At 39.4% G+C, this 27,288-nt stretch overlaps 1 protein-coding gene across 6 annotated transcripts in view; it reads left to right on the forward strand.

The window, feature by feature from the left end:
- Positions 1–15,131: 15,131 nt before the first annotated feature.
- LOC144664765 (methyltransferase HEMK2-like) overlaps positions 15,132–27,288 on the forward strand; it is a 206,513-nt gene continuing 194,356 nt past the window's right edge. For 3 of the 6 annotated variants that reach the window (XR_013572846.1, XM_078525971.1, XM_078525970.1), the window contains exon 1: positions 23,712–23,845. Coding sequence is in view for 2 of the 6 variants with exons in the window: in XM_078525972.1 (XP_078382098.1) it covers positions 15,187–15,317; positions 15,433–15,519; positions 18,680–18,770; positions 20,017–20,100; positions 20,611–20,664; positions 21,843–21,930; positions 23,712–23,842 (666 nt within the window). In the remaining 4 variants the exon portion in view is untranslated. Of the gene's footprint in view, positions 15,318–15,432; positions 15,520–18,679; positions 18,771–20,016; positions 20,101–20,610; positions 20,665–21,842; positions 21,931–23,711; positions 23,846–25,938; positions 26,175–27,288 lie in introns of those variants that run through there. The other 3 variants (XM_078525972.1, XM_078525973.1, XR_013572847.1) reach the window with 3 other exon arrangements.

A 27,288-nucleotide genomic window follows, 5' to 3' on the forward strand; every position in this document is an offset into this window, starting at 1 on the left:
AGTTGTTGGTTGTCACTAGTAGTTGTTGGTTGTCACTAGTAGTTGTTGGTTGTTACTAGTAGTTGTTGGTTGTTACTAGTAGTTGTTGGTTGTTACTAGTAGTTGTTGGTTGTTACTAGTAGTTGTTGGTTGTTACTAGTAGTTGTTGGTTGTCACTAGTAGTTGTTGGTTGTTACTAGTAGTTGTTGGTTGTTACTAGTAGTTGTTGCTTGTCACTAGTAGTTGTTGGTTGTCACTAGTAGTTGTTGGTTGTTACTACCAGTCGTTGGTTGTCACTAGTAGTTGTTGGTTATCACTAGTAGTTGTTGGTTGTCACTAGTAGTTACTAGTAGTTGCTGGTAGTTGTTGGTTGTCACTAGTAGTTGTTGGTTGTTACTAGTAGTTGTTGGTTGTCACTAGTAGTTGTTGGTTGTCACCAGTAGTTGTTGGTTGTCAATAGTAGTTGTTGGCTGTCACTAGTAGTTGTTGGTTGTCACTAGTAGTTGTTGGTTGTCACTAGTAGTTGTTGGTTGTTACTAGTAGTTGTTGGTTGTTACTAGTAGTTGTTGGTTGTTACTAGTAGTTGTTGGTTGTTACTAGTAGTTGTTGGTTGTTACTAGTAGTTGTTGGTTGTGACTAGTAGTTGTTGGTTGTCACTAGTAGTTGTTGGTTGTTACTAGTAGTTGTTGGTTGTTACTAGTAGTTGATGGTTGTCACTAGTAGTTGTTGGTTGTCACTAGTAGTCGTTGGTTGTTACTAGTAGTTGTTGGTTGTTACTAGTAGTTGTTGGTTGTCACTAGTAGTTGTTAATTTTCACTAGTAGTTGTTGGTTGTCACTAGTAGTTGTTGGTTGTTACTAGTAGTTGTTGGTTGTTACTAGTAGTTGTCGGTTGTCACTAGTAGTTGTTGGTTTTTACTAGTAGTTGTTGGTTGTTACTAGTAGTTGTTGGTTGTTACTAGTAGTTGTTGGTTGTCACTAGTAGTTGTTGGTTGTTACTAGTAGTTGTTGGTTGTTACTAGTAGTTGTTGGTGGTTGCTAGTAGTTGTTGGTTGTCACTAGTAGTAGTTGGTTGACACCAGTAGTTGTTGGTTGTCACTAGTAGTTACTAGTAGTTGCTGGTAGTTGTTGGTTGTTACTAGTAGTTGCTGGTAGTTGTTGGTAGTTACTAGTTGTTACTAGTAGTTGCTGGTAGTTGTTGGTTGTTACTAGTAGTTGTTGGTTGTCACTAGTAGTTGTTGGTTTTTACTAGTAGTTGTTGGTTGTTACTAGTAGTTGTTGGTTGTTACTAGTAGTTGTTGGTTGTCACTAGTAGTTGTTGGTTGTTACTAGTAGTTGTTGGTTGTTACTAGTAGTTGTTGGTTGTCACTAGTCGTTTTTGGTTGTTACTAGTAGTCGTTGGTTGTCACTAGTAGTTGTTGGTTGTCACTAGTAGTTGTTGGTTGTCACTAGTAGTTACTAGTAGTTGCTGGTAGTTGTTGGTTGTCACTAGTAGTTGTTGGTTGTTACTAGTAGTTGTTGGTTGTCACTAGTAGTTGTTGGTTGTAACCAGTAGTTGTTGGTTGTCACCAGTAGTTGTTGGTTGTTACTAGTAGTTGCTGGTAGTTGTTGGTAGTTACTAGTTGTTACTAGTAGTTGCTGGTAGTTGTTGGTTGTTACTAGTAGTTGTTGGTTGTTACTAGTAGTTGTTGGTTGTCACTAGTAGTTGTTGGTTGTCACTAGTAGTTGTTGGTTGTTACTAGTAGTTGTTGGTTGTTACTAGTAGTTGTTGGTTGTCACTGGTAGTTGTTGGTTGTTACTAGTAATTGTTGGTTGTTACTAGTAGTTGTTGGTTGTTACTAGTAGTTGTTGGTTGTCACTAGTAGTTGTTGGTTGTTACTAGTAGTTGCTGGTAGTTGTTGGTAGTTACTAGTTGTTACTAGTAGTTGCTGGTAGTTGGTGGTTGTTACTAGTAGTTGTTGGTTGTCACTAGTAGTTGTTGGTTGTTACTAGTAGTTGCTGGTAGTTGTTGGTAGTTACTAGTTGTTACTAGTAGTTGCTGGTAGTTGGTGGTTGTTACTAGTAGTTGTTGGTTGTCACTAGTAGTTGTTGGTTGTTACTTGTAGTTGTTGGTTGTCACTAGTAGTTGTTGGTTGTTACTAGTAGTTGTTGGTTGTCACTAGTAGTTGTTGGTTGTCACCAGCAGTTGTTGGTTGTCACTAGTAGTTGTTGGTTGTCACTAGTAGTTGTTGGTTGTCACTAGTAGTTGTTGGTTGTTACTAGTAGTTGTTGGTTGTTACTAGTAGTTGTTGGTTGTCACTAGTAGTTGTTGGTTGTCACAAGTAGTTGTTGGTTGTTACTAGTAGTTGTTGGTTGTTACTAGTAGTTGTTGGTTGTCACTAGTAGTTGTTGGTTGTCACTAGTAGTTGTTGGTTGTCACTAGTAGTTGTTGGTTGTTACTAGTAAATGTTGGTTGTTACTAGTAGTTGTTGGTTGTTACTAGTAGTTGTTGGTTGTCACTAGTAGTTGTTGGTTGTTACTAGTAGTTGCTGGTAGTTGTTGGTAGTTACTAGTTGTTACTAGTAGTTGCTGGTAGTTGGTGGTTGTTACTAGTAGTTGTTGGTTGTCACTAGTAGTTGTTGGTTGTTACTAGTAGTTGCTGGTAGTTGGTGGTTGTTACTAGTAGTTGTTGGTTGTCACTAGTAGTTGTTGGTTGTTACTAGTAGTTGTTGGTTGCCTAGTAGTTGTTGGTTGTTACTAGTAGTTGTTGGTTGTCACTAGTAGTTGTTGGTTGTCACTAGTAGTTGTTGGTTGTCACTAGTAGTTGTTGGTTGTCACTAGTAGTTGTTGGTTGTCACTAGTAGTTGTTGGTTGTTACTAGTAGTTGTTGGTTGTTACTAGTAGTTGTTGGTTGTCACTAGTAGTTGTTGGTTGTCACAAGTAGTTGTTGGTTGTTACTAGTAGTTGTTGGTTGTTACTAGTAGTTGTTGGTTGTCACTAGTAGTTGTTGGTTGTCACTAGTAGTTGTTGGTTGTCACTAGTAGTTGTTGGTTGTTACTAGTAAATGTTGGTTGTTACTAGTAGTTGTTGGTTGTTACTAGTAGTTGTTGGTTGTTACTAGTAGTTGTTGGTTGTCACTAGTAGTTGTTGGTTGTTACTAGTAGTTGTTGGTTGTTACTGGTAGTTGTTGCTTGTCACTAGTAGTTGTTGGTTGTCACTAGTAGTTGTTGGTTGTTACTAGCAGTCGTTGGTTGTCACTAGTAGTTGTTGGTTGTCACTAGTAGTTGTTGGTTGTCACTAGTAGTTACTAGTAGTTGCTGGTAGTTGTTGGTTGTCACTAGTAGTTGTTGGTTGTTACTAGTAGTTGTTGGTTGTCACTAGTAGTTGTTGGTTGTCACCAGTAGTTGTTGGTTGTTACTAGTAGTTGTTGGTGGTTGCTAGTAGTTGTTGGTTGTCACTAGTAGTTGTTGGTTGACACCAGTAGTTGTTGGTTGTTACTAGTAGTTGTTGGTTGTCACTAGTAGTTGTTGGTTGTACTTGTAGTTGTTGGTTGTTACTAGTAGTCGTTGGTTGTCACTAGTAGTTGTTGGTTGTCACTAGTACTACTACTAGTACTAGTAACAACCAACAATTACTAGTGACAACCAACAACTACTAGTAACAACCAACAACTACTAGTGACAACCAACAACTACTAGTGACAACCAACAACTACTAGTGACAACCAACAACTACTAGTGACAACCAATAACTACTAGTAACAACCAACAACTACTAGTGAGTACCAACAACTACTAGTAACAACCAACAACTACTAGTGACAACCAACAACTACTAGTAACAACCAACAACTACAAGCAACTACTAGTAACAACTAGTAACTACCAACAACTACCAGCAACTACTAGTAACAACCAACAACTACCAGCAACTACTAGTAACTACTAGTGACAACCAACAACTACTAGTAACAACCAACAACTACTAGTGACAACCAACAACTACTAGTAACAACCAACAACTACCAGCAACTACTAGTAACAACTAGTAACTACCAACAACTACCAGCAACTACTAGTAACAACCAACAACTACCAGCAACTACTAGTAACAACTAGTAACTACCAACAACTACCAGCAACTACTAGTGACAACCAACAACTACTGGTGACAACCAACAACTACTAGTGACAACCAACAACTACTAGTAACAACCAACAACTACTAGTAACAACCAACAACTACCAGCAACTACTAGTAACAACTAGTAACTACCAACAACTACCAGCAACTACTAGTAACAACCAACAACTACCAGCAACTACTAGTAACTACTAGTGACAACCAACAACTACTGGTGACAACCAACAACTACTAGTGACAACCAACAACTACTAGTAACAACCAACAACTACTAGTGAGTACCAACAACTACTAGTAACAACCAACAACTACTAGTGACAACCAACAACTACTAGTAACAACCAACAACTACAAGCAACTACTAGTAACAACTAGTAACTACCAACAACTACCAGCAACTACTAGTAACAACCAACAACTACCAGCAACTACTAGTAACTACTAGTGACAACCAACAACTACTGGTGACAACCAACAACTACTGGTGACAACCAACAACTACTAGTGACAACCAACGACTACTAGTAACAACCAACAACTACTAGTGACAACAAAAAACTACTAGTAACAACCAACAACTACTAGTAACAACCAACAACTACCAGTAACAACCAACAACTACTAGTAACAACCAACAACTACTAGTGACAACCAACAACTACTAGTAACAACCAACAACTACTAGTGACAACCAACAACTACTAGTAACAACCAACAACTACTAGTGACAACCAACAACTACTAGTAACAACCAACAACTACTAGTGACAACCAACAACTACTAGTAACAACCAACAACTACTAGTGACAACCAACAACTACTAGTAACAACCAACAACTACTAGTGACAACCAACAACTACTAGTAATAACCAACAACTACTAGTCACAACCAACAACTACTAGTGACAACCAACAACTACTAGTAATAACCAACAACTACTAGTGACAACCAACGACTACTAGTGACAACCAACAACTACTAGTGACAACCAACAACTACTAGTAACAACCAACAACTACTAGTAACAACCAACAACTACTAGTGACAACCAACAACTACTGGTGACAACCAACGACTACTAGTAACAACCAACAACTACTAGTAACAACCAACAACTACTAGTGACAACCAACAACTACTAGTAACAACCAACAACTACCAGCAACTACTAGTAACAACCAACAACTACTAGTAACAACCAACAACTACTAGTGACAACCAACAACTACTAGTAACAACCAACAACTACTTGTGACAACCAACAACTACTAGTGACAACCAACAACTACTAGTGACAGCCAACAACTACTATTGACAACCAAGAACTACTAGTGACAACCAACAACTACTAGTGAAAACCAACAACTACTAGTGACAACCAACAACTACTAGTAACAATCAACAACTACTAGTAACAACCAACAACTACTAGTGACAACCAACAACTACTAGTGACAACCAACAACTACTAGTAACAACCAACAACTACTAGTGACAACCAACAACTACTAGTAACAACCAACAACTACTAGTAACAACCAACAACTACTAGTAACAACCAACAACTACTAGTGACAACCAACAACTACTAGTGACAACCAACAACTACTAGTGACAACCAACAACTACTAGTAACAACCAACAACTACTAGTAACAACCAACAACTACTAGTAACAACCAACAACTACTAGTGACAACCAACAACTACTAGTAACAACCAACAACTACTAGTGACAACCAACAACTACTAGTGACAACCAACAACTACTAGTGACAACCAACAACTACTAGTGACAACCAACAACTACTAGTGACAACCAACAACTACTAGTGACAACCAATAACTACTAGTAACAACCAACAACTACTGGTGACAACCAACGACTACTAGTAACAACCAACAACTACTAGTAACAACCAACAACTACTAGTGACAACCAACAACTACTGGTGACAACCAACGACTACTAGTAACAACCAACAACTACTAGTAACAACCAACAACTACTAGTGACAACCAACAACTACTAGTAACAACCAACAACTACCAGCAACTACTAGTAACAACCAACAACTACTAGTAACAACCAACAACTACTAGTGACAACCAACAACTACTAGTAACAACCAACAACTACCAGCAACTACTAGTAACAACCAACAACTACTAGTAACAATCAACAACTACTAGTGACAATCAACAACTACTAGTAACAACCAACAACTACTTGTGACAACCAACAACTACTAGTGACAACCAACAACTACTAGTGACAGCCAACAACTACTATTGACAACCAACAACTACTAGTGACAACCAACAACTACTAGTGAGAACCAACAACTACTAGTGACAACCAACAACTACTAGTAACAATCAACAACTACTAGTAACAACCAACAACTACTAGTGACAACCAACAACTACTAGTGACAACCAACAACTACTAGTAACAACCAACAACTACTAGTGACAACCAACAACTAGTAGTGACAACCAACAACTACTGGTGACAACCAACAACTACTAGTGACAACCAACAACTACTAGTAAGAACCAACAACTGTAAGCATGTCCCATCATGCTTCAGGACTTTTCCCATGATCCTTTGATCTCTCTCTCTCACCATGTGAGTAGCCATGATGGCCGACGAATAAAGCTTTGTTAGAATTTGTGGAGTTTACGACTTATTACATGGTGTCAGAAGTGTTCTAACCCGCTCTTTCGTTCACTACCTCGACTCGCCTCTCTTGGACAAGATTACAAGGTCACACTCTCGCTCGAAACTCACGTGGTTCGAGTGCTCTTCCCGATCGATTGGCTTCGCTCAAAGTTCCTCTCTTCTCACTGACAGATCAGACTCCGTCGCATAATGGGTAAAGACCGACCGCTCTTCGATGCCAGCTCCTCCGATCGCCGCCGGGCTTTCAAATTTTTTGTAGCGAACTTCCGAGACTTCTGTATTATGGAGGACTACATAAACCCGGCTAAAGCACTCGACAGTGAGGAGTATTGGATATCAGCCAAACGTCCAAAAGCCATGGCCGCTCTTCGTCGCGCGTTTCCCCAAGCCGAATGGGACGTCCTCACTACAACCATCGATGCTCAAATATCTGCAGACAACAAACAAAATCCTGCTCAGTGGCTCGCCAAGCTATCACAACATTACCTTGGCGGGGAACCAATAATTCAAAGCACGCACAATTTTCTTCGGAAGTTGAAACAAGAGCCAGGTATGACCATTCAAGCGTGGCACACTCTCGTGCGTTTAGAATACCAGAAGTGCAATTTTCCACCTGAAGTGGATGACAGATTGCAAAGGGACATTTTTGTCATTGGCCTAAATGATTCATTTCGACGTTTTCGCAGTGACATAATTTCTCATGAGGATTTAACATCTCTCACTTTTGCTCAAGTCATCTCCAAAGCACGTGATTTTGAGGCCAGCATTCAAACTGACTCTGCTATCACTCAGCAACATCTTGAAGAAGCAGCTAACAAAGTCTCGCCCACTGAAGTCAGACCAAAAGGGCCTTCTCGTCCTCCTCGACGTCCAATCCCTCCTGCCATTGGACAAACTAACTCCAAAACTTGCATTTGGTGTGGACGTGCGCCCCATACTACTCGTCGTGCCTGCCCTGCCTCGAATGACACATGTCATGCCTGTGGAAAACGTGGACATTGGCAACAGGTGTGCATGGCGTCTTCTGCCAAAGTTGTATCCGACATGGAACAGGATACCCACACCGACCCTCATCAACCCTCTTATTTCATCACTTATGATGTCTGTCAAGTCTCATCTGCACCGAAAGGCATCTTTGTTGACCTTGACCTCAGTCCTCTTGCCTCATCATCTGTCAAGCGCCTCAAGTTCCAGGTTGACTCAGGCTGTTCTTGCAACACCATACATGTCACAGACCTCAACAAACTTCCTCCAGTACCAGTGAATCCTTCTTCTGTCCGTCTCCTTGATTACTCAAAAGCAGTCATCCCAACCACCGGGTAAACTACACTGCAATGCACTCGCCGTGGAAAATCCTATGAGATTGTAGTCCAAATCATCACTGCGGAACGCTACTATGCTCCTCTCTTGGGCCTGGCCGACAGCACCCGCATGGGCATCATCAACTATGATGTGGACACTGTCAATCAATTGGAGGCTTCCTCACCATCCCAACCACCTCTTGGTGAGTTAACTTTAGATTACATTAAACTTACAAATCCAGAATTGTTTGAAGGCTTAGGCAAACTGAGTGAACCCTTTTCACTCACCCTAAATCCTGAAGTGAAGCCTATCCAAGCAGCCCCTCACCGCTATGCTGCACCCAAGTTACCTGTCATCAAGGAGGCACTAGATAAGCTCATCCAAACCGGTCAGTTGCTTCGAGTAAATGAACCCACCCCCTGGATCTCTAACATGGTGGTTCGGGAGCGTCCAGCAACTGCTAGTAAACCAGCTAAAGTCCGTATTTGTTTGGACCCCTCACAAACGGTCAACAAGGCAATTATCAGACCTGTTTACCCCATACCTACCCTCGAGGAAAACATTCACCGCTTCAACCAAGCAAAGATTTTCTCAGTGTTTGACATCAAGGATGCCTTCCAAACAATCGAGTTGACAAAGGAGTCGTCCATGCTGACCACCATGCACACTCCATGGGGCCGGTACCGCTGGACGCGACTTCCATTTGGCGTCAGTGCAGCTCCAGAGGAATTTCAACGCCGCCTTCATGATATCCTCTGCGGAATAGATGGTGTTGTGAACATTGCCGATGACATTATTGTCATAGGCCGTGGTGAAACCCTGACAGACGCCACCCGAGACCATGATGCTACTGTCATAAACTTGCTGAGTCGTATTTCTCAGCATAACCTCAAACTCAACCCAGACAAGATCAAGTTCAAAACGTCGACAGCACCCTTCATGGGTCACATCCTTACTCCAGAGGGACTCAAACCAAGCACAGAGATAGTTACTGCTGTTCTTGACATGCCTCAACCTCAAGACAAGGCCGCTACCCGCCGTTTTTTGGGGATAATCACTTACCTGTCCAAATTCTGCCCAAATCTTAGCGAAGTAGTCCGCCCTCTTCGTGACCTCACCCACATCAAGCAAGATTTCCTCTGGTCTGAACAACACAGCAAAGCTTTCATGCAGGCCAAGGAACTAGTCTCCAAAGCACCTTGTCTTCGCTACTTTGATGTCAAGGCTCCTGTCATACTCCAAGTGGATGCGTCTGAATATGGCCTGGGCGCTGCACTGCTCCAACCTGCCACAAACACCACCAACTCCTCCGACATACAGTGGCAACCAGTGGCTTACTGCTCCAGTTCTCTTTCACCAACTGAACAGCGCTATGCCCAAATTGAAAAGGAGACCCTTGCTATTGTTCACGCCTTCCACAAATTTGATCAACTCCTCTTTGGAAAGTCCGATGTGACTGTTCACAGTGATCATCAGCCCCTGGAGACTATTTTCAAGCGTCCCCTAGCCTCAGCTCCGCGTCGTCTACAGAGCATGATGCTAGCTCTCCAGCGATACACGTTCCATGTTGAATATCGCAAAGGCTCTTCCCTTCACATTGCTGACACTCTATCTCGAGCTCCTCTTCCCACCACCTCCCATAAGCAACTTCACGATCAGCTGGTGTACCGAGTCGAGTTTGAATCCAGCTATCCTGAGCTCTCTGGCTTCCAAGATAACACCCTTCAAGACATCAGAACGGCAGCTAGCACAGATCCTGAGCAAATCATTCTCCAGTCCCTTACCAGCAGAGGATGGCCCAACGATAAGGCTGCTGTTCCTGAATTGGCACGGCCGTACTGGTCTGTACGTCACGAAATCACGGCTCATGATGGATTGCTCTTCAAGCAGGACCGTGTCATCATTCCCTCTTCACTTCGTGACAGTCTCTTACATAAGCTTCACGCCGCCCACCGGGGCCCTGAGTTTACACTTCGTCACGCTCGCAGCTGTCTGTTCTGGCCAGGCCTTAATAGTCACATCACCGACATGTGCCAGTCCTGCGGTATTTGTGCCCAGCATCCTCGTCAGCATCCACGGGAGCCACTTCAACCATACCCAGTGCCAACTCTACCATGGCAACTAGTTTCCCAGGACTTGTTTGCACTCAATGGTCGTGCCTATCTTGTTACAGTTGACCATTACAGTGACTTCTATGAAATTGATCAGCTTTCAACCATTCAGTCTTCAGCAGTTATTCAGGCTACTAAGCAGCATTTTAGTCGACATGGAATTCCTCACACTCTCATCACAGACAATGGTGCTCAGTACACTTCTGATCTATTTAAAACATTTGTTAAGAAGTACCAATTCAATCATATTACATCTTCTCCATACTGGTCCCAATCCAATGGACGAGCAGAAGCCGCGGTCAAATCAGCCAAGCACATCCTTCTCTCAGCGGAGGATGTGGATTTGGCCCTCTTGTCTGTTCGTAACACTCCACCTGCTGGACACACATATTCGCCTGCTCAGCGGCTGTTTGGACGTGCACTCCGCAGTGATCTGCCTCAGCTTCCAGCTTCGTTGGAGCCTTTCACTCCTCCACGTGACACTGTAGTGGCTGATCACGTCCATCGTAAACTACAGCAGAAAAAACGCGTATGACAAACATGCAAGTGCCCCTCTCCCTGATCTTCCCTCTGGATGCTATGTATATGCAAGGCCACCACCTACCTCGTCAGCTAAATCCTGGATCCGTGGAAAAGTGGTCGGGCCTGCTGGTCCTCGGTCGTACCTCATTGACACTGGCCACAGTCAAATCAGACGAAACCGTGTCCAAATCCAGCTTGCACCACCGCAGCTCGCAGGTGACTCTTCTCCTCAGGACCGATCTGCGCCAACTCTCCCTGACAATTTGCTCCCTAACTCATTGTCACCTACAGCACCACCATCTTTGACTCCTAAGTCTTCAGCAAGTCTGTCACTAACACCACCCAGGTCTCCAGAGAGCTCCTCGTCAATGCCATCTCCAGCCCCTGTAGCCTCTCTGTCACCATCAGCTGATGACACTCCACCAGCAGTGTCTCTTTCTCCACCCAGTCCTTGTACACCCTTACCAACATCCCCTGTCAGTTCGTTGCCCAGTTTGCCTAAGCCTCCAACTGTAACACGCAGTGGTCGAATTATTCGACGTCCTGCTAGATACTCTGACTAAGTATGCTAAACATCAAATTTATTGTACACCATCTTTCTTGTCATAGGATCAGAGTACCCACTGTTGTAGTTAAAGACTGTCTGGAGGGTGGATGGATGGAACGAGAATAAGACTTCGCTGGAAGAGAACACTGACATTATTAGTTCATTTTTTATTTGTTATGTATAAGCTTTTTTTACATTGTTACTTTTGCATTGTTCTTGTTTAAAAAGATACTGCTAAAAAGCTAAAAAAGGTTAAAAAGTTTAAAAAAGTACTAGTGTTCTCATACATTAATTCAATTACAATTTAAAATGTTCTAAAAATAACCTAAGAATAAAAAGCTGAGATAGCATTGGAACGTTTCTTTGGCTGCATTGTCTTAATGTCCGTCTGAAGACTATTAAAAATGGATGCTGCTTGTCGCTCTGGCAACGTAACAAGAAATACCATAGTCTTTTAAGTATGAGGGAACGTCTCCGACCAAGCACTTGTTAACTAGTAGTGCACAATGCTTTTCCACAGTTTTTGTAAGAGGCGGCCAGCGTAGGTTCTCGAGTATTGTTTCCGTGGCTACGGCGGTATGTCAGGTTTAATTTAAAAGCGTATACTATTTTCACAGCTCGTCGTTGCAGGCGTTCAAGAGACTTTCTGTTAACGCTTCCCAAAGGGCAAAAGCACGTATCACAATAGCTTAATATCGGTAGCACTGTGGATAAATAGATCTTATTTGCTGGTCCCGTGGTTAAACAACCTCTTAGTCCTGACAGGAGGCCAAGTCTGCTGGCAACCTTTTGACCTTACATACTGCTCATGTGATCGTTGAAAGATAAACACTCATCTTGAAATCTTGAAAAAATGCTGGCTCTGTTTTCTATTCATTGGCATGTTTTACATAGTGTGGGAAGTCCAGGTAATACCCTGACTCCAAACAGCCTCTCTACAAACATCGCCAAAACAGAAATAAAACCCTGTTTCACCAGATAAGACTAAAAAGTAAAAATATCAACACAATTGTTAATATTAAATTATAAATAAAAATAAATAGATACAAATTGTGGTATATAAAAAATGAAGTAAATTACAGTCATAAAAGTGTCTTGTGTATATGAAAAGAGGGTTATTGGCCCGGGGGGGGGGGTACTCCAGGTTGTTGATGACGGGGATGATCGAAGGATTTTTTTGGGTTTGAAATTTTCGATTCCGGGATTTTTTTGGGTTAAAAAATTTAGAAATGATTTTTTTGGGTGACTTGATTTAGATAGGGGATTTTTCGGGTATTAAAAACGAACAAAAGTGCCTTGGTGCGGCCTTGGCGGATTTATGGTATGATGAATAAACAAAACGAGCGTTCTTTGTGTTATGTTATTACTCCTGGCAATTTAGGGATAATTTGACAAGGGATTTTTTGGGGATTATTTTTGGTCCAGAGTTTTTTTTTGGGTAATGTCGGAAGACTTTGCCTCCATTCGATCATCCCCGTCATTAACAAGCCGGAGTGCCCCCCTGGGGTTATTAGAGTTATATCCCTAAACGCTTAAACAAAACGAGCGTTCTTTGTGTTATGTTATTACTCCTGGCAATTTAGGGATAATTTGACAAGGGATTTTTTGGGGATTATTTTTGGTCCAGGGTTTTTTTTTTGGGTAATGTCGGAAGACTTTGCCTCCATTCGATCATCCCCGTCATTAACAAGCCGGAGTACCCCCCCCCCCTGGGGTTATTAGAGTTATATCCCTAAACGCTTATTAATTTGCATATACAGTAGAACCCTGGTAACTCGAACTCTGAAGGGAAAGGAAAATTTGTTCGAGTTAGCGGGATAGATTGAATATTTAATTTGCCAAGTTAATAATATTATTGATAGTTTACTGATTTTACAGCACTTCAGTATACAGTACAGTGCAAATTAAACTTATCTCGTCAGAAACTCTAAAACGATCATAAATTTGTAGATAAGAGTGGGAAAAGGCTGACAACTGTTTTGTTGCTCTAATCAGTGGGCAACCATGGTGAGTTGCAACAACCGAGATTCGAGTTATCGGGTAAATTTGACCCACATTTTGATCAAGGGAAACGAAATTGTGTTCGAGTTAGCAGGGTTTTCGAGTTATCCGAGTAAAAATGACTGAAAAGTGAGTTCAAATCCAAGGGAAATGGAAGTTTGTTCGAGTTAGCGGGGTTGTTCGAGTTATCCGAGTTCGAGTTACCGGGGTTCTACTGTATATAAAAAAACTAATTTACCAGTCATCAAGAAGCTATACATGTAGGCTAGCACTGGACCACTATATATACAGTAACTATTTTTGGTTTTCACGTGACGTCATCAAAATTCTAAAATCAAGAATCACGTTTATATCCTTCACTGACTATTAGATGTCCTCGGTCCTTAATGTATATCTTATTAAAAGTTTTCAGCTCGATAGCATCCGCCGTCTTTAAGATATAACATTTTGAATTTCGGAGTTTTATGCCACACGACATCAGAATGGCCGCCTCAAGGTTGTCACGTATGCTTTCAAAAATGCATCATCCTGCATTTTTTAACAATCTGAACAATTGGGGTTTTACTAGAAGTATTTATGCGAATGTTTACGACTTTAATGACCGAAACACGGATCAGTACCTGAACTTCCACTCAAATCATCATCTTCAACACAAAAGAGCTGTAGTTAACACCCTGATGCTGCGAGCCCAGACCTTGGTTACCGAGGACGAGGACAAAACAAGAGAAGCCCAACACGTGAAACAAGCTTTGAAAGTAAACAACTACCCAGATTGGATGCTAACAATACCGCATTCCAAGTCTGGAACGAAAGAGCCCGAAAACGAGAAGAAAATCTACGCTTCAGCGCCATACATCAAAGGAATTTCTGAACGCCTTCAAAGAGCGTTTAAGTCACACGAGGTCACACTTATTCATAAACCCGTAAATTCCCTGAGGTCGCAATTGGTACATGTCAAGGACAAAACGTCCAATCTAAAGAAATGCGGAACTGTGTACCAGGTTCAATGTGAACAGTGCAACAAGGAGTACGTTGGCGAAACGTCCCGTTTACTGGAAACCAGAATGAAAGAACATCAGTCGAGGAACTCGTCAGCCATTCATGAACATTGTCGACTGGAGGGCCACTCGGTAGACACAAGCAAGACAAAAGTGTTAGCCACCGAAATCAACACCTTTAAACGCCGGGTAAAAGAGGCCATTGAGATAAAACTCAGAAAACCGTTGTTAAATAGAGACAATGGTTTTGAATTAGCTCCAATTTATGACAGAATTTTAACTCCCCCGAGGCAGTGAAATGTCTTCTTAACATTCATCTTAAAAAACACCACCTCAGTGACTGATGAAGTCTGGATGATATCAGACGAAATATTTCACGCTTAAAAATTTTATTTGCGCTCCGAGTTTGAAAACATTTTAAACCCTTTTAACAAGGAACAAGTTTATTTTAACACTAGGCGTATAATTCGACACGGAAACAATGTTCGTGATACTTATAACCCAAACGTATTGGTTAAGCGAAGGAATCTGACCGCTTCGAGCGTCCACCCTGAAAAAATAAAACTTTTCCCTAGAGATAAGAACGTCTGGAATGTATCGAAAAATTGGGGCCAAAATAATGGAAATTAAGGTCGCGGAAATTAACGCTCCACTTAATTAACGGCACGGAAATTAACGTTAACAAAAATTAACGCGACTTAAATTAACGCGAATTTTTGAAATTCGCGTTAATTTCATGAAGCGTTAATTTCCTATAATAAGGTAATAAGTGGGGTCCGATCATCCTGACCTTCGTGACCCTGTGGAAACGGTTGAGGAAGACTAAGCACTAGTTCCAAGTTCCTTGCCAACCTCACGGACAACATGGCCAACGAGATTGAGCTTTAATAGCGCGAAAGATTCTTTCGAACCTTTGCAATGTCGTTTCCAACTCCTTCGTTTTCTCATCTGAGTCAAACAGATTACCAAAATGTTTATGAGCCCGCCGAGGATACATTTCTTATGATGGATGCCTTAGAGAAGGATGCAGAGTTTCTGAAAGATAGAAGGTATAGCTCGAGGTCTTGGGTCTTGGTTTTGGAATTGAATGACACACAACTACATTGGCACTTAAAACTGTGAACCTTAGTTTAATAAGGTTAATATACCTCATTTTGTACACAGGCCACTTCTGTGCGTGGAGATAGGCAGTGGATCAGGAGCTCTTATTACATTTTTGGCATCAATTCTGGGACCATGTGCACACTACATGTAAGCTTATGTCAAGTTGCCCTTTTTAGACTTTATTAATATTGGTTATTTTTTTTCTTGTCTTTAAGGTCGCGGGGGACACCTTTGGCTTATCATTATGTATTTATTTAAAGCGTATGCACGAAGTGCAACGACTGTCATCGACAACTTAACGAGCGAGTATTTACATAAAGATATGAGCGCGGGCGTGATTTGATGTGTTCGCGTGTGAAATTGTTTGTAAACAAAATGTTTACTCAAAAGTAAATTAGGGGTCTGAAAAAAAAAACATTTTTATTTGATTTCTAAAACATAAAAATGCTTGAACTATTAAGAGATTTTACCTAGTTTACAACAACAACGCTTAATATAACTTTATTTGTTAGATTGAAGGAAGTCTATGGCCTAATATTCGTGTAACTCAGAGTTATCATACTCAGTAATATTTAACAATTATTCCATGAGACCGCATTGGATATGAAGTGATAAATAACCTACGAGCGCGTAGCGCGAGTTGGTTATTATCACTTGATATCCAACAAGGGCGAATGGGTGAATTGTTTTAGTAAATTCTCAAACCGGTTTTTTGCCGCCGATTTTTATTTCAGTAATTTTACAAAGTGGTCAGAAGAGCATATAACTTCCGGTCACACGCGCACTATTTTCCATATTAGGTACACCTCCGACTAATGGCTCATAGTCGGAGTTTTTGAGTCAATCAGAGAGCTAGAAATGCGATAGTCGGAGCTGAGAATTTACTAATCACTGATAAACAATCATTCCTTTTTTGTTAAAAAACGCATTGTTCTCACAATTAAAGCGTGGAATATAATTACCATAATTACCATTTGGAAACCGTGTTTTGATCGGGACACCTTCGGAAATCTCAAAGTTTGGACTTTTCCGACAATTTTGGGGCTGAGAATACAGCTCGAATGAGCATCATGAGCTGCCACTGCAGAGAGGTAAACTAGGCATACTGTAGTGTGTCATAACAAAAGCGGAATTCTAAAAAAGCGCTTTTCAAAAGAGAGAAAAGGCATTATATTCAAATTTGCACATTTAAACCACCATAACTTGCTGGCAAACTTTAAAAAATCCGCTTCTGTTATGACACCCTAGAGGTATTGACTGATTAGTTTTTGACAAGATCACAATGTGCTGTCTCCTACTCATTCCGCAAACTCAGCCCCAAAATCAAATTCTTCCCAATTTGGAACTAACAAGGCTGTTACATCACCGTTAAGTGCAATCTACCAACTAAAAGATCACATTTATAATCTTCTATCAGTACTGTATGTCTCTGTAAAATTTTAACCTATTCGCACCCATAACAGTCGAGAAAAAAGCGTTTTTAATGATGCAGGTCAAGCAAAATTTCGCTTCATGAATTTATTCATGCTGTTGGTGTCCCCCGCGACCTTAAATCCACCAGATATGTCCAGGATTGAACGCTAATGAGATGCACGTTCCTCATGACAGGCATCACAAAGTGTCCTCATTAATAAAAATTCACCAAATGAAAACACACCACAATCTGTCAAATATGAAGTAATATGGAAATGCTAAATAACACAGTCAAACATGAATTACTCATTAAACAATACTTGGGTTCAATCCTGGACATACACCTGTAAGTGAAATCGGGTTTTACTAAAAGCAGGCCCGCGGCCCGGCGGCCCACGGCCCGCGGTCCACTTCACGGCCCGCGGCCCGGCGGCCCGCGGCCCACTTCTCGGCCCGCGGCCCACCTATTTTTGTACATAGACCCCTCAAATACTGCTAAAAGCTGTTTGAAGTGCCGACAATGGCCCATATTCAACACGAGAGGGAGAATACCACAAGTATTCGCGTGGTGGAGGCTGGATGTTTCTTCCCCGTTTTGCACTTTGATGAAAAATTCGCCAAACTGATTATGAAACTCTTGATGCAACAAGTTTATCTCCAACGGATGGCTCCCCAATCTTTTTTTATCGATAGCAACGAAACCCGAACGCCTCCATCTTGTTTTGCTTGTTCGTTCTCGCCCCAGTCTCATATTGACGTCCGATCGACTGCCTGGCTACTAAGCTACGAACGTTCTGCAAACGCACGTTCTTGTATTGTAACACAAAAATCCATGGTAAAAGCCGTGATTAATGAAGAAATATCTGTCAACAAATACCAGAAAAAGACCAGCCATATGTTAAAGTTGGTGTTCATTATATTAAAAAGCGGAAATTGTGGGTAAGACTGAAGTATTTTCCTTTTCAATTTTAAGTGAGTTCACGTTCGATTTTCGATGAAGAAGACTCCTGAAGATTCGTCTTTGGATTTTCTTTGATTTTAGTTTATAGGTGGGCCGCGGGCCGTGGGCCGTGGGCCGCCGGGCCGCGGGCCTGCTTTTAGTAAAACCCAGTGAAATCCACCCTTAAACAGGAAAGTGTACAGCCCTTACAAAATGTTAATGGCAGATCCAAAGGGGTTCATTTTTAAAGTGGGTGTGGGGGGGGGGGGGGGGGGGTTAATTAAGATATTTTGTGCTCCAAAAAAGCCAGGCAAAGTCAATCAATAAACTTATAATTGACAACAACAATTGAAATTGACAGGTTCCGACCACCCATTGCAGTGGCATTCTCGTCCCCAGAGCCCTTTCGCTTCTCTTAACCAGCTGAGCCTTGGCACGAGGAAACGAAGGGCTCTGGGGACACAGAATTTCCAGTCCTAGATTCTAGGACTTCTGGTCTTCATGTATGCAGTCATGAAGTTTCAAAAGAATATATGAGAGAGTTGTTACGTTTTCGACTTTCGTTTAGGAATTCTTTGTTTCAAACAGTCAATAAAAAATTCTCTCCAGAGACCTCTGTTTTCTCATGCCAATCCAGCTAAGAGAAACAAAAGGGCTATGGGGACGAGAATGAATTGCATTCTTTGCGAAATTGTCATAAGAAAAAACAAAGATCCTGCATTGATACAAGATACATTTAATTACCCAACCTGGTAATAAATTATGCTGTTCAAGGGAAGAATGCATTTAGAAGATGCATGCAGCATTTTAAAAATATAGTTATTGAATAAGTACGATTTAATATTGGCTCTTTATGTCACGATTACAGTTAGTGTAATACTTTTTTTACTCAGCTCAAGAGTTTTTTTAAAGGTGCAACAAATGTTAATTTTTTACTAATCTTTAATCTGTTAGAGCCACTGATATAAACCCTATTGCTACACAGTGCACATCACAAACAGCAAAACAAAATGGAGTCAATGTGTGTTGCATTGTAACAGACCTGGTAAGTTACATTAAGGTAATTGATAATTCCCTAGTATTGCATTGCGCATCCTTACTGCGCTCATGAATAAGAGAGAAAAATCATTGTTTTCTCGTAAATAAATAAGGTCCGGTGACCTATCGCTTTCATGCAGGTTATTCCAAGCACTGACCAAGCGGTCTGCCATATTTGCATTCGGTGTATACATGCTTTAGTTCATCAGATAGATAGATAGATAGATAGATAAGAGATAGATAAACTTTATTAATGTGTCAAGGCCACATAGCCTGGAAAAATCCCATACTAATTTGGGGACACAATTAATAGGTATTAAAAAAATATGTAAAAAGGAATTTAAAAATACTTAGAGCTATATAAAATATTTATGATAATCAGATATTAAAAATTATTTATAAAGAGAATTTTAAATACTTAAAGCTATATAAAGATAATTATGATGAGCAGATATAAAAAAATAATATGTAAAAAGAGAATTAAAAATACTTAAAACTGTATAAAATAATTATGAGGTCCAGCAGAGGGAACAGCCCTTGCAGCCATTATCTATGAGCAGACTAATATCGTATTTTGCGTATCTGTTTCCTAAAGATATTTAAAGTTTCAGCTGATCTTATGTCTGGGGATAATTTTCCCACAATTTTGGTCCAAGATATCGCAAAGAATGTAGTTGTACAATGTAATGTAGTTTGTCAGTTCCTCAAGGTATATAATCGTAACTACATGTATGTCTTGAAGTTTGCTACATTGTATTTAATACAGTATGAGCCTCTCTATGGGTACCTGCAGACTTTGTTTTCATACTATATATATTTTTTTTTTCAGCAGATTAAAATTCATTTTGTTAAACTCACAGCATCACAGCTTATAAAGTCAGCATAATTCACAGCCAAATAAATATTAAAAAAGCATAAGTGACAGTTTAAGAAAAATTAAACAAATTATTGTTGGGATTTGGTGCTGACACCATTCTGTTTATGAAGGTTTACTGTTTGATGTATTTAAAACATTTATTTCCCCTTATTTTTTAAGTTCACTTTACTTGCATGCAATTTATATCTCAATATACTATCTGATCACAGAAAGTTTTATATCTTCCCTTCGACCTTGACATCTTTGTTTTTTCTGTTGTACATGCAATCATTTGTGATTCTTTGAAAATACCCAAAGAGGGTCTCATTTTTCAGAGGTGAAATCATTAACTGAAATAATGTTGAATATAAAAGTAATGCACTAATTTACCCTGCAGGTCAAATGCCTTGTTCCATGTATTCTTGGAAAAGTTGATGTTTTGATATTTAACCCACCTTATGTTGTCACAGAGTCTGATGAGGTAAGAAAAATGTCTTTTCCCAATATTCACTTCTTAGGTAATTTCTTGGCAATGACGTCAGTCTATCGCCTCAAAACACGAGGTGGTCAGCGGAATCTGTTGCCCTTGACCACCAAGTAAGACTGGTAACTAGCAACAGGACTAGATGTGATGTGAAAAGAGATCAATTTTAGGTCACTATTTAGTGCAACAAGCAATCTGGACTTCTGCAAAGAACACAAAGCAAAATACTCCTAGGAAGTTAGGAGGACTAATACAAAAATTAACGTAAAAGAAGGAGACAAATTATATTTGAAATAATTATAATTATATTTACAAGTTACCGTATTTATTTGATTAAGCGCCCAACCTCGAATAAGCGCCCACCCTGTAGGTAGGAAAGTTAATGTTTTTTTTTTTTTTTTTTTTTTTTTGGAAAAAAAAAAAATTATTTAATAGGAACCCTCGGGAAACATAAATGGCATGCTGTTTATTAAATTTACATTGTGTCAATATCTTCTGATTTGTTAGGTCAGTAGTCATAACATTGAGGCATCTTGGGCCGGAGGAAAACAAGGCAGAGAGGTGAAGATTAATTTGTTTCTTGTGTTGTTTCTAAAGCCTTTAAGATTTCTTACTTTTTTTTATTGTGGCCACCATACAATTTTTTTTCTCACAAGATATCACAAACTGTAGTTGCTGCAGAATAAAAAGATTTATTGCGGTTTTCAGTGAAAATGCGAACTCTGATATTCAAAATGCGACTTACGATTGCGTTTTTTGCTGCCGTCAATCATAATAATGGTGACAACCAACGAACCATGAAAAACAGAAATGAACAAAATGGATCAAATCCACCAATCACAACTGAAAGACGTGACCTTTTGACCCAGTTAAAAAGAGCTCTGTTTCCTGAGAGGTCCGCTTAGATGATTGACGGCAGCAAAAAGCGTGAACCATTGATTGAGGATTGAATTTCAGAGTTTGCATTTCACTGAAAACTGCAATATACATGTACCTTTACTCAATGTGTCTTGCTTGTCTAAGAGACAGTTGCTTTGCTTTAATAACCCTTTAAACCTATAGTCAACATTAAAATTCTCCTTAAAGTTCTCCATGCATATTTTCTTCCAGCACTAGTTAGGAGAATTGCTTTAACCCTCAAGAAAATTTCCCAATGTTGATCGTTTGGTAAATTCTATGACCTATGTCATAGAGGTTTTTTTTTATATATTTCAAGGAGATATTTCATTTTTATTACCCAGGGATCTTTGGCCGCCCCGTGGGGGGGGGGGGGGTACTCCCTATTTAATGGCCTACACGGGGAGGCTCCGCCCGAAAGGGGTACCTTTTTCAGGCTTCAGGTATATAAAAGGGTAGGGATTTCACAAGTTTAGGTGTACTAAAGGGTATGGAAATCTGTCAATTAGGTTTTTGAAAGGGCCTTTAATTAAAATATTTCAAACAGATGCAAATATTCATGGCTGTATTATTTAAATTTATGAAGCGCTACTCGAAAATGACAAGAAAACGTTATGTTTTAAGTCGAAACCATGACTTTCAGGTATATAAAAGGGGTACCTTTTTTCATGAAAAGGTATACCAAAGGGGTACAATTTCTGGGAAAATGGTATATAAAAGGGTAAGGGGTAAGAGCTCGGGGCACAGCCTCCCCATACAAAACTTCTTTGAGTACACCCCAGGGTTTGGCTGTTTGGGAACTTCATTACAAAGCCATAATACTATTTTTGTCTAACATGCAGGTGATGGATCGTCTGTTTCCTCTTGTTTCTGGACTTCTTTCCAGCTCAGGATGTTTTTACCTTGTGACTGTAGCTGAAAACAAGCCAGGTATAACTTCAAGTGCTACTATGATCAAACTTTTGATTTTCATTTTTTTACATTGTCGTGAACAATAATATTAGACTTTCTTACTCACCTTGCCAAATTTCAATCCATTTCGAACATCATCAGTATTATAACATTTATTACAGAGAACTTACGGCCACCATTAATCAACCTTGTTCCAAGGCTTGGTTGCGAATAGGGAGAAAATGACGTCAAAGGCTCCAAAATACCTCACGGGTTGAAATTAGAATAACAATCAGCATAGAAAATTGCACAAAAAACAAGCCCAAAGTTTTTGTTGCTTTTCGCGTGATTTTCAATACATATTGTTATTATAATTTCAACCCGTGAGGTATTTTTGCCTTTGACGTCATTTTCTCCCTATTCCCAACCAAGCCTTGGAACAAGGTTGTTTAATGGCAGCCGTAAAATATCGGAAATAAATGTTAAAACAAAACGACTTCTGATGTTTGTAATGGATTGAAAATTGGCAAGGTGAGTAAGAAAGTATTATTGTACACGAAAAATGTAAAAAAATGGAAATGGAAAATTTGATCATAGTAGCACTTTAAACAAGATGGTTTCCAGTCTGTATTGTGCAATCTCTGCCTCAATGTTTATGTGAGCCTAACTAAAAGAAATGTTTAGCTATAGATAAAGGATAATACATGGTTGCACGGAGATATGAAATTTATCTTCGAGTGTTCAAAACGATAGCTCACGAGGAAGCATAGCAAATGAGTGAGATATTGGTTTTGAACACGAGAAGATAAATGTGATATCCCTACCTACTAATTACCTACTAATTACAATGTTTTTGACGATTTTCCAAAGATTTTGGACCATTTTCTGCCGTTTTTGAACTTTTCAATTCCCAACATTTTCCAAAGGTTTCTGAAGTTTACCCAGGAAGTTTCATCATGTTTCGACTTAATATTAATAAACTTAGCTCATTGGCCATTAGAACATGGCAAACTCGCGAGCTGTTTGGTCAAAATTGTTTTACACTTTTCTTTTTCTTTTTTTTCCCTTTTTTTCATCCCCCGTTTTTTTTTTTTTTTTTTTTTTTTTTTTTTTTTTTTTTTTTTTTTTTTCTTTTTTTTTTTTTTTTTTTTTTTTTTTTTTTTTTTCTTTTTTTTTTTTTTTTTTTTTTTTTTTTTTTTTTTTTTTTTTTTTTTTTTTTTTTTTTTCTCTTTTTTTTCCCCTTTCCTCCTTTTTTTTTTTTTTTTTTTTTTTTTTTTTTTTTTTTTCCCCCCCCCCCCCCTCTTTGCCTAAAGGTTAGCGCGCTCCACTCCGAGTCAAACGGCCCGGGTTCAAGGCCTGGCCAGGGTGCTGCATTGTGTTCTTGGGCAAGACACTTTATTCTCACAGTGCCTCTCTCACACAGGTGTATGAATGTGTAACGGCGAATTTACGTGCATCGGGGGGTAACCCTGCGATGGACTAGCATCCCATCCAGGGGGGAGTAGCAATACTCATAGTTGCTTAATGCTATGGAAGTTACCGGGATAAGCTCCGGCTCTATGGGCCACTTGAGCTTGGACAGACTTAATCCCTGTCAATACTATAGAGAGTACCCCATCTACCAAAGTAATTTGCCAGAGGCAACTTACTTTTGGCTGTGGGCGACGTCTTAGATAACTTTGCTATTATAAAAGCTGTTAAGAGCTGGGCACGCAAGATTTCTTACATACAAGCCTTTGGGCACCCTGCAATTATCCTGAGAGCACAGCTTTACATCTGACGGTTGTTTATTATCATGTTTGTATACTGTATTTCTTTAGATGAGATTATCAGTCTGTTTAAGTCGTATGGAATGAGCGGTGAAGTTTTGATGGCAAGAAAGGCTGGAAGAGAGAGACTCTCTATCCTCAAATTTACGAAAGACAGCAAAGTGAATGGCTCTGGTACATGACAGGTAAGCCAGCTTTTACTCATTTAGATATTAAACCACAACATGCTTTTAAAAATAGTGTAATTGTAGTCAGGGGATGACATAGTTTGTTAGTGGTTTGCTGCTGACAGTTTTTTGATGTTATTTTTCAAAACGTTTCGGCTATTGTTTAGCCTTCATCAGTTGAATAATCGAAGCTGTTACACGCGATTTACAAAGGCACCACGTTAGCGCGCGCTGCAAAAATAACGTGTAGCGTTTGAACAGGTTTCTGGTTTGAAAGAAAGGAACATGCGTCCCCAAAATCGTTTGCTTCGGCGAATTCTTTTTTATGCTGTTTAGATAAATGCCATGTTCTTACATACAATAGAAAAACAGGTCATCCAAGCTATTGTCGTGGCGAATCTTTAGTTTCAAAATTAAAAAAAAAAATCGATTGGATCCTCTATTTGTTAAAAACCATTTATGGTGAACTCCCTAGTACATGTATTTCATTTTTTTTAAAGGGTACTCACATTTTTATATTCGGTGGCTCCGCTCCAAACCCTTACTTTTTCATTCACCATTTTTGGGAAAAGGCAACATTTTTGTATACCTCTGACAGAAAATGGTACCCCTTTTATTTACCCCATTTTTTTACCCCTTTAATTTTTTTTAATTTTTCCCTTGGGGGGCTTTTTTTTTATTTTTTTTTTCTTTTTTTTTTTTTTTTTTTTCCTGGTTTTTGGTTTGGGGGGTAGGGGGGGTGGGGGGGGGGTAATATAAGAAAAAAAAAAAAAAAGGGGGTGAAAATTTAAAAAAAAAAAATTTCGGGGGGGGGGGGGTTTTTTTGGGGGGGGGGGGGAGGGCTTATTACCGGAATTTTACGGTACCTCTTCGTGAAGTTACTACCCTTTTTAATGCCTACAGCCTGAAAAAGGTGCCTCTTTCGGGCGGAGCCTCTCCGTATTGTCCACTACAAGAAGCAGCCCCCGGGGGAGAGGGGGGTATAACAGATACGTTTTCCCAGTTTGTTTCAGGATCGTGCCGTATCATAACAAGAGAGAGAGAGTACAAATGTCGCAACATAATACATGTAGACGTTCGCATTTCTGGGTGCCTCTGAGAGCGATAAATGCTGTGGCGTGTGTTTCACGAATAAAACTAAGCATAGCAAACTTACATTAATATTTTATCTATTATACTGTAGAAAAGTTGTTTTCTATATAAAGTTTCTCTTTTCTTCCGAGTTCTCTGAATCATTCGGTTACAACATTCGTAAATCACCCGAAAAGTTCCCGACTGGAATCGACCAATCAAATTCAACACGAGAACTCACCGAGAGCTGTTACGTTTGCGTGACGTTAGTATTTTACTTAGCAACGGCACTTAGCAGTTCACTGACCGAAAAAAGTAACATTTGCGGGCTCGGCCAATTTTGTGCAAAAACCCTGAAGGTTTTTTTTTTAATTGTCGGTAATTTAATTTATGGATTTTCGTTTCCGTTAATTCCAAACAACGAGAGCGTTTTGTACAACTGGATGTTTCCGTGAATTTAATTTAACATGCATAAGTTTTCGTGAATTTGCAAGAGATGATTTGTTGAATCTCCAAGGAGAGATTTATGTCAATTTCCCATCTGAAAATGTTTTTTTAATGAAGGAAAAAATGGAAAGATTTTGACGCCTGCCAATATACTTGTAACAAAAGAACATATGTTTTCTTGCATCTATAAGCTAATGGAAAAATTTTGATTTATCTGTTATCAGTATTAACAAAAAAATGTTTACAAGTAACTGCATGTGGTATTTTCTCAAAATTGAAGCGAACGTGACATAATTTTAAATTAGCTATGAGAGAGCAACGTGCCTCTTGATGCTAATTTAGAATTTCGTAGGAAATGGAAATAAGTTGAGTGTTTTGATTAATTTGAGGAAAAGATAAAAATTTAAATCTTGCCCTTAACCTTGTCAGGCTAAACTTGCTTTACTAATTACCGGATTTGATGGATTGATGGGAAGGAAGTTTTCAATTTAAAGCCGTTAAAACATTGTTTACATTGCGTGTGTTGCAAATATAGCTTTAATAGGACTGCGTTGCTAGTTTACATAAAATGTGTTCCTTTTCCCTTATTGTCAGTCGATCATTTTCCAGTGAATGTCAAATCGTCACGTCTCGCTAACATTTCAGACCGCACGCCTCACATTTCGCGTTTTTATAGTCAATTTATTTTTTTCGGTTAACCATTCCTGTTTTATTTACTGATTTTGTGGCGTTGGTATAATTTTTCGCGACTTGTGGCAAGCGAATTCTGCATTTAATCTGTCTTTTTACGTCAAGTTTAACGATATAATTGTTACTGTCAGCTCATAAGGTAAGTTTAGTTTTTTCTTTCTCGGTAAAAATGCAACTTTGATTTATCAAGCGTTCTGTTGAATCGAATTTAATAATTTTCCTTTCTTGTTTTACAACAATTCAGAGAATACGAACTTTAACGATATACATTTTTGCTAAAGCCATTTCCTTATGGTTAAATAATTCACCTCAGTAGAAATGCTATAATTGAATAGAAAAATTATGCTTAAATTTGCCAACTCAATATTCCGAGTTGAAATCCTAGAAAATCCGGAATTTTTTCGCCGTGACAGTTGAAAAAATAACCCGCATTTCACGAGCGAATTATTCAAGCTATGTTTTCACACTGTTAGCGTGTTAAAGCAATGTTTCTCTACAAAGGTAAACTTTAATAAATAAAATACATGTGTTAAAAGAAAATTCTTTAAACCACCGGCCGTTGTCTGGAACACTTGCGGGGGAAGTAACAGTTGCTTTTAAAATATTTTAGGTTTGTATCTAACGGTTATCCTTTTGCCGCGGAAAATCAAAGCAGCGAAAACATTTTTGGTATAAATTGTACTTTAAACCCAGTATTGAATGTTAAATTTTAGTAATTCTCGTCGATAAAGTATTCGGTAAAACTGTTGCAAACGTCACGCTTTGGTAAAGTAAACCATTGAATCGCTAAACTTTGTTGGTTTTAACACACAGTGGGTTTTCCTATATTTGTTTTTTTCTATTTCATTTATCCGGCATATATTTCTTTGTACAAAAAATGATGTAAAAGGTTGTCTTGAACTTTTTAACAAATCTGACAGAAAATGAGCAAAAGCTATGCAGAAAGGTGAAGATAGGGAAAACACGCAGCAAACAGAATTGAAATTTGCGAGTGTTTTTTTGTGTGGAAAACTCTCGCTCGTGCATGCTGTCGACTCTACTCATTTCGACTAATTGCCTCCCCTGGATAATTTGCCGTTTCGGTTTTCGTGGCTAAGGTTTTCAATTTTTTTTTTTCGATCAAACTAGACGTTCAAAGATATAATTAGAATGTTTGCGTTTTGAAATAAATTATTAACGTATTAACGGGTTATCGCATGCCGCCTTTAAACATTTGAAAATCATGAAAAATTTACGCTGAAACCGCAATCCCG

The sequence above is a fragment of the Oculina patagonica genome, chromosome 9 (assembly GCF_052425735.1).
Source record: "Oculina patagonica isolate OP01 chromosome 9, crgOcupat, whole genome shotgun sequence".
Lineage (NCBI taxonomy): Eukaryota > Metazoa > Cnidaria > Anthozoa > Scleractinia > Oculinidae > Oculina > Oculina patagonica.